At 53.0% G+C, this 8,327-nt stretch overlaps 1 protein-coding gene across 1 annotated transcript; it reads right to left on the bottom strand.

Annotated features, from left to right (window-relative positions):
* Window positions 1-677: 677 nt before the first annotated feature.
* Window positions 678-3,728, bottom strand: LOC119304052 (cyclin-dependent kinase inhibitor 5-like). Its single transcript, XM_037581215.1, has 3 exons — window positions 3,219-3,728; window positions 1,223-1,423; window positions 678-1,141 (listed from the first exon to the last, which is right to left on the bottom strand). Exons 1-3 carry the CDS (start codon window positions 3,575-3,577, stop codon window positions 1,072-1,074), a joined length of 630 nt encoding a protein of 209 aa, XP_037437112.1. The 5' UTR covers window positions 3,578-3,728; the 3' UTR covers window positions 678-1,071.
* Window positions 3,729-8,327: the final 4,599 nt, after the last annotated feature.

Here is an 8,327-nt window from a genome sequence, read left to right as displayed (position 1 = left end):
GTTTGATTGTGCATAAAAAAAACATCCTATAGGATGGTAATAAAAAGGCTCGAGTGAAAAAGGACAGTGGACTGCTTCCTCCCTAGCGTGGATGGAGGTAAAAGGAGCCGGTGCACGGGTAGGCCAAAAAGAGCGACTTTTTTACCAGCCTACCTGACCTGCAGCCTGCTTGTGCTTGCTGGGTAACAAGTGCCTCTGCCCGCCTGCTGCCAACAAAGAAAGGAATGATGATGATTCAGTAACAAGACCATGATGAGCGCCATCCACATCCACTCACCCCTCGCACACACACAAACAGTCCAAGCTTTGGCCTCCCATCAGTCTCACACGCTCCACCATGACCATGACCAGCATCCACTCACTCCACTCAGCTTACTGCAAAGCAAACGGCACACAGGTGCACAACAGTAACCTCACACGTCCAATCACACACACACACACACACACACACGATGCAGCTATAGTAGCCTAGTGCCTAGTGGAATCCATCCAAGCCCTCCCGCATCAACTCAACTTGCTTGCCGCTTGATCACCACCAAGAAAGCAGTCCAACACCGCGCCAGCTTTTCAGACAAGACGATGACAAGTTTCCACCCCATCCCCATCCGCATCCCCATCCATGCATGCATGCACGAATCACACAGTCAGTCACAGCACTGCAGACTTAGAGAGAGTGAGGTGAAAATAAATCTAGCTCTGATTGATTTCATTGATGGATGGAGGACTGGGGCACAGAGAATAACTGAGCTGCTAATCAAGCTAAATTGAAGCCTACGGAGATGACATGTTGTTAACTAAGAGGTTACAGTGAGGTTGGGGATCAGGCTGTTCCTTACACTGAGAGATGGATGGCTGGCTGGCTGAGCTACTACTGACTGACTGACTGCGGGCTAACTCTAAGTTTTTACAACAGGTGAATTAGAAAACCTAACGCTACATTTGCATTTGCATTTGCATCGCGCCCACGGCATATGACAAGCTGCTGCTGCTGCTGCTTCTTCTGGTAGTGGTCATTTTGGTGCTACAGGGATCAATGGAGGAGCTCCTGGTGGTGGTGTGAGGTATGAAGCCCTAGCAGTCTAGCACCGTCCACTCGTACCGCCCGGGGAGCGGGCAGCCGCTCGCAGGACAGAAGTTGTACCTGATTTCAACATCACAGTCGAGTGTTAGCAAGTTTCTCTTTACAGTATGTGAAGAAGAGCAGAAGGAAGCATGCTCTTACTTGTCCCTGAAGGTCTGGTGTTGCTGCTGCTCGGCGGCGGCGAAGAACTCGTCCATCTCCAGCGAGCTCGGCACGTAGCGGCAGACCGGCGTCTGCGCCCTGCGGCGGGAGTGGTTGCGGGCTCCTCCGGTCGCCGACCCGGGGGTGCTCATCGTCTCCGAGCTGTAGATGAGGCTGCACGGCGTCGTCTCCCTGGCGCCCCTGCACGCAGCACCGACGAACAGCACAACATGAGGTTCAGAAGCTAGAAATGCACAAGAGGGCCTTGCAAATTACGTAGTACTGCTGCAGAATCAAGCCTGGTTGGTGAGCTCAGATGAGACCAAGCTACAGGAAGCTGAACACGACAGCTCATTCATTTTCTAGCATGCCGCATGATCTTGTCCATTTCATTGCTAACAAGTGCCCCACATCACACAATGTGAGGTGTGCCTGATTATTGGCGCAGCAGCAGCACAAGCACGCTGAATGACTGAATGCTGACAAGCAAGCAACAACTTGGCCTAACACGGCCAAGCAAGCTGCTAAACGGGGGGAGCACGTTCAACATGCATACGCCGGGGGACAAAGGGACCACGCGCGAGATCAATCATACGAACAAGGTGTGGAATTAAAGAAGCTGGGGAAACATTTACCGAGGTCTTCCAAGGCCTGAATTACTAGAAGTAAAATCTTTTCTCTTCAAGTGGCTGGTGCAAATGCTCACAACAAGGGCCAAGGGGTAAATATGAATGGAGGCACTGGCTAGAACAAAAACGTGGTCCGGTCAGAGTGTCCATTCAAGCGGAAAGGTCCAGCCATATCCCTCCAGACAAGGGCAGGCATTCAATGGCGGCGGTGGCGCTCCGGTACAAGGGCCAATGATGAGCAGCTTGCCATTTTCACCCACGGCGGTGGCGAATGGGGCCCTGAGCGCGACGGCGGTGGCGCTCGGCTTTGTGGGATTGAAATTGCTGGCGAAAGGGCGGGAGAGGGGCCTCTCTCCCTCTGGTTGCTGTTGGGAAAGATTGGGGCCAGGCCAATGGAGGGCGGCTGTGGTGGGGAAGGGGAAAGGGGGCTACTTTCCCCTGCCACTACGGGGAAAAGGCGGAGGCCACGGCCACGGCCACTGGAGGAGGAGGAGGAGGCTCCACTAATCAAGTGCAGCGCCCACTTTGATTGGGGGTTGATTGAGTGCGCCTGGATGCATCTTTGTTTGGAGGGGAAAAATGGCGGCTTTTCTGGAGGGGGGAAAATAGGGGGGCCTTTTTCGCCGGGTCAACACAGCGGACAGGCGTTTCTTGGATTCTTTCAAGCTCCAGCCAGCCAACGGCTAAGGGCCTCTTTGATTCATAGGATTGCAAAAGCACAAGAATAGGGAAAATGTAGGATCGGAATGGCATGTCCATTGGATCCCTATGGGATTTGTGGTTGTTTGATTGTGTCACGGGAAAAACAAAGGATTTCTTTCAAGAGCTTTGAGTGGATGTTAGAATTCATGTGAAATGTAGTATAAATGAATCTTTAGAAAAAAAATCCTATAGGATTCAATCCTACGAATCAAACGACAAACGTAGGAAAAATTCCTAAGGATTCTAATCCTTTAAAAATCTCATGAAAATCCTTTGAATCAAAGAGACCCTAAGGCTTGAGGAAATCAAGGCCAGCGGAGGCCTTGATTCTTGCAGGCATCCGGGCATAATCAGCGGAAGGTGTGGCTATTTGGGCGCTTCAATCCTGATGGAGAAGAAAATCGCCGGACCAGCGGCGGCGCTCGTCTGAGAAAACTGATAGGGAGGGGGTTCTTGAGGTTGCCGGCGCCTGAGAGTTGAGATTTGAGAGCACGCGGCGGCGCTAATGGAGCAGGACGGCGAGACGGCGGCGGATAAACCCTAAACCTCAGTCGTATTCGTATCGGCCGGGGCGGGGCGCGAGAGGGGATTGCTGACTGAGGCGGAGGGGGAGGATTGGCGGAAGAGGAAGGGGAGGAGAGAAAAGTCTGGTGCTCTGTTGTTACCTGTCGGTGGCGTCCCAGTCCAGGACGTTGTCGCCGAAGGAGACCTCGAGGTCGGCCTCGAAGCCCTCGGCAGCGAACGACGACGGCGCCTGCTCCATCCTCCTCCCACCGGCGGCCGGCGGCTGCGGCGCGTCCTCCTTGTCCTTGGGCCCCGGCGGCGGCTGCTTCTCGAGCCTCCTGCTCCTGAGCTCGAGGTAGTCGCCGTCCTCGTGGCCCTTGCGCTGCGGCGAAGGGGACGGAGCGCGCTGCTGCTGCGCGGCGAGGGTGCGGGAGCGGGTGCGGACGCCGAGCAGCGCGCCGGCGACCTCCATGACGGCCACCTCCCCCGAGGCCTTGCTCTTGCGCATGTACTTGCCCATGGCGCCGGCTTGCTCTGCTTCCTGTGCTTCCGGTGGGCGGGAGGCGGCGGCGGCGAGGTGGGCAGCTAGCTAGCTGGGCTGGGCAACGGGAGGCGGGGGAATCGCGGGAATAATGGGCGCGTTGCGTTGCGCAGCGGGAAAAAGGGCGCGAGGGGGCGGGCGATTTGGCGGGCTCGGGCGCGCGACGCCGCCGCTGTATCTAGAGATGGACCCGCGCACGGCCTGGCCCTGGCCCTGGCCCTGGCCCTGGCCCTGGGGGTGGATGGTGGCGTCGCCGCGTGGGGGTGTGGTGCGGGTTTGGGGGTTTCCGAGGGCGGGCCACATGGACGTGCCTTGCCATGGTGGGGTATACTCTTGCAGTTGCATATTTGCAATGGTGGGATTTGGGGGTGGCATATCCTCAAGCATAAATGGGAGGCAAAAGGATGCTTATTGGATGTTTTAGGGAATAGGGGGGTGATGCCACTACTGTGGATAAAAGGAAAGGATATTCTCCTCACATACAAGGTAAAAGGGATTATTTTGACATGTACTAGGAGGTGTTGCTTTTGATTTCAAATACTACTCGTCGTTAGTGATCGGGAAAAAAAACAATCATGGGTTTAGGGTCATGTCATGACGGCCGTGGTTTCGTTTCTATGAAATCGAACCGGGGAGCCGCTCCTTGGAGGTCTGGAAATACGAGAATTCGGTTACACATGCTTGAATTGGTACCATCGAAGTGTTATCTTGTGACATTCTAATTTTCACTGACGATAAAATGTAGTCCAACGGAATTAAGGATAAAGTTGTAATTCACGTTTGTCAATATATGCCTTGCTTCCTCTTTTCTTTTATGTTCAATCGGAATTAAGGATAAAGTGGTCCAACGAAATTAAGGATAAAGTAGTCCGACGAAATTAAGCAACCGAGGGACCATTTTCTCGAGAACCTTTCAGGAATATTTTTCATGCTCTCGTGCTAGAGTTGGCCCATTCTTTGTCGTCGTTTCAAATTGTTGTAAACGGAGATACATGATACTCCTAAGTATTGATATGTATGACTCTGCATCCGTTGTTAGAATTGAAGCGTTGCTACCAGAGAAGGAAACAAGTTCACCGGCGCTCTATCGAAATTTGGACTCCCCAATACAGAACAAAGGAACTAATAAGGAACGGGCACGACTGTTCTTATCAGGGGTGTGAATAGTAAGATCATTTAAATAGCAAAAGAAACATTTGCATTTTTTATGGTGCAAGATGCTTATGTGCGTGATGCCCATGTCAAATTTGATAATTGCAAGTTTGGTAGGTAGGTACCAAAGTAATCCCGGCAAGGAACACTGGACAGCGGTCAAGAATATCCTGAAGTACCTGAAAATGACTAAGGAAATGTTTCTCGTTTATGGAGGTGACGAAGAGCTTGTCGTAAAAGGTTACGTCGACGCTAGTTTCGACACAGATCTGGATGACTCTAAGTCACAAACCGGATACGTGTATATTTTGAATGGTGGGGCAGTAAGCTGGTGCAGTTGCAAGCAGAGCGTCGTGGCGGGATCTACATGTGAAGCGGAGTACATGGCAGCCTCGGAGGCAGCACATGAAGCAATTTGGGTGAAGGAGTTCATCATCGACCTAGGAGTCATACCCAATGTGTCGGGGTCGATCAAGCTCTTCTGTGACAACACTGGAGCTATTGCTCTTGCAAAGGAGCCCAGGTTTCATAAGAAGACAAGGCATATCAAGCATCGCTTCAACTCCATTCGTGAAAATGTTCAAGATGGAGACATAGATATTTGTAAAGTACATACGGACCTGAATATAGCAGATCCGTTGACTAAACCTCTTCCTAGAGCAAAACATGATCAACACCAGAATTCCATGGGTGTTCGATTCATCACATGTAACTAGATTATTGACTCTAGTGCAAGTGGGAGACTGTTGGAAATATGCCCTAGAGGCAATAATAAAAGCATTATTATTATATTTCCTTGTTCATGATAATTGTCATTATTCATGCTATAATTGTGTTATCCGAAAATCGTAATACATGTGTGAATAATAGATACCAACATGTCCCTAGTAAGCCTCTAGTTGACTAGCTCGTTGATCAACAGATAGTCATGGTTTCCTGACTATGGACATTGGATGTCATTGATAACGAGATCACATCATTATGAGAATGATGTGATGGACAAGACCCAATCCTAAACATAGCATAAGATCGTATAGTTCGTTTGCTAGAGTTTTCCAATGTCAAGTATCTTTTCCTTAGACCATGAGATCGTGTAACTTCCGGATACCATAGGAGTGCTTTGGGTGTGCCAAACGTCACAACGTAACTGGGTGACTATAAAGGTATACTACGGGTATCTCCGAAAGTGTCTGTTGGGTTGACACGGATCAAGACTGGGATTTGTCACTCCATATGACGGAGAGGTATCACTGGGCCCACTCGGTAATGCATCATCATAATGATCTCAAAGTGACCAAGTGTCTGGTCACGGGATCATGCATTACGGTACGAGTAAAGTGACTTGCCGGTAACGAGATTGAACGAGGTATTGGGATACCGACGACCGGATCTCGGGCAAGTAACATACCGATTGACGAAGGGAATTGTATGCGGGGTTGCTTGAATCCTCGACATCGTGGTTCATCCGATGAGATCATCGAGGAGAATGTGGGAGCCAACATGGGTATCCAGATCCCGCTGTTGGTTATTGGCCGGAGAGTCGTCTCGGTCATGTCTACATGTCTCCCGAACCCGTAGGGTCTACACACTTAAGGTTCGGTGACGCTAGGGTTGTAGGGATATGTATATGCAGTAACCAGAATGTTGTTCGGAGTCCCGGATGAGATCCCAGACGTCACGAGGAGTTCCGGAATGGTCCGAAAGTAAAGAATTATATATAGGAAGTGCTATTTCGGGCATCGGGACAAGTTTCGGGGTCACCGGTATTGTACCGGGACCACCGGAAGGGTCCCGGGGGTCCACCGGGTGGGGCCACCTGCCCCGGGGGGCCACATGGGCTGTAGGGGGTGCGCCTTGGCCTATATGGGCCAAGGGCACCGGCCCCAAGAGGCCCATGCGCCTAGGGTTCAAGGAAGGGAAGAGTCCCAAAGGGGGAAGGCACCTCCTAGGTGCCTTGGGGAGGAGGGATTCCTCTCTTGGCCACACCCCCCCTAGGAGATTGGATCTCCTAGGGCCGGCGCCCCCCTTGGACTCCCTATATATAGTGGGGAAAGGAGGGCCTCTCATACCACGCCTTTGGTGCCTCCCTCTCCCTCTCCAACACATCCTCCTCCTCCATAGTGCTTAGCGAAGCCCTACCGGAGTACTGCAGCTCCATCACCACCACGCCGTCGTGCTACTGCTGGAGCCATCTCCCTCAACCTCTCCTTCCCCCTTGCTGGATCAAGAAGAAGGAGACGTTACGCTGACCGTACGTGTCTTGAACGCGGAGGTGCCGTCCGTTCGGCGCTAGGATCTCCAGTGATTTGGATCACGTCGAGTACGACTTCCTCATCCCCGTTCTTTGAACGCTTCCGCGCGTGATCTACAAAGATATGTAGATGCAATCCAATCACTCGTTGCTAGATGAACTCATAGATGGATCTTGGTGAAACCGTAGGAAAATTTTTGTTTTCTGCAACGTTCCCCAACAATAACTAATACCTAATCTAAATGGTCACCGAAGCCCGTTCTCCGTGTCCGCCCATCAACCCCGAGAACGAAAGCTTCACCCACTTGCGCCTAAGTACTCTCCAGCTCTGCCTCAGTAACCTCCGCCTCCGGAGGCCCGGGAAGTAAAGTTGTCTGCCTCCATATCGCTGCAAAGCGACTAATTAGCCGAAATGGTGAGCCCACCAAGCCTGGCGTCAATAGGAGGGGAGGAACGGTGGCCTTCCTAGGACACGAGCGACAGTGACCTACTGTGCACTACTCTTCCTCGCTACCGCCGGCGCCCGCAGACATGCCGACTTCGTGGTCGCCGCGGTGGGGCGCGGACTTGGCGATGTCCTCCTCGTTGTCGGTCTCGTCAAACACCGCCTCGTCCGCGTCGTCGCTCTCCATGTAGGTGGCCGCCACCGGGCGAGGTAGATTTCACGGGTGGAGCGGTAGGACTCGAGCACTGGATGCTGCTCCGCCAGGTCCGCGTCTGACGCGACAACCCTGTCAGCGGGAAGCTGCTCCTCCGCCTGCAGGTGCTCTCGCAGGAGGTGGTGGTTGTAGGCGGCGTCGGCCTGTGCCTCCCGAAACTGCTCCTCCCGCACCATGTCCTTATAATGGGCACGTGCCTCGCCGATGGTCAAGGTGCAATGCACCAACGAGGTTGGCGTGAAGGAGGAGGGTGGCGCCGGTTCATCGTCAGCAGCGACCTTGATTGGGATGTCATTGTCCTCCAGCTACCTGCCAGCCAACCAGACGCTAGCAATGACGGCCATCTCCTTTTTCTGGTCCGACGGCAACCCGTCCCAGAGAGCTTTGGCGGGGTAGGGGCATCAGTTTTTATAGCAACGGTGAGCGGCAGATGGATGGGTGGCGTCGGAGGAGATGCCTCGGCAACCGTGTGCCATCAAGGTGGGCAGCAGACAAGCGAACGGACGACCGGCCGCCATGTCGTTTGAACGAACGGTAGTCACCTGCACCGGGAAGCGGCGCGGGCGGTGCTCTCTCGGCTGACGCCAGTGAGCGGTCTTGTCCGCTCTAGCCGGGCATAAATGCGAGCGCTGACCGACAACGCATGGGGAAATGGGGTTTTTTGATG

The sequence above is a fragment of the Triticum dicoccoides genome, chromosome 5A (assembly GCF_002162155.2).
Source record: "Triticum dicoccoides isolate Atlit2015 ecotype Zavitan chromosome 5A, WEW_v2.0, whole genome shotgun sequence".
NCBI lineage: Eukaryota > Viridiplantae > Streptophyta > Magnoliopsida > Poales > Poaceae > Triticum > Triticum dicoccoides.
The sequence above is the reverse complement of the archived record's forward strand: the minus strand, read 5'-3'. Positions and strand labels throughout refer to the sequence as shown.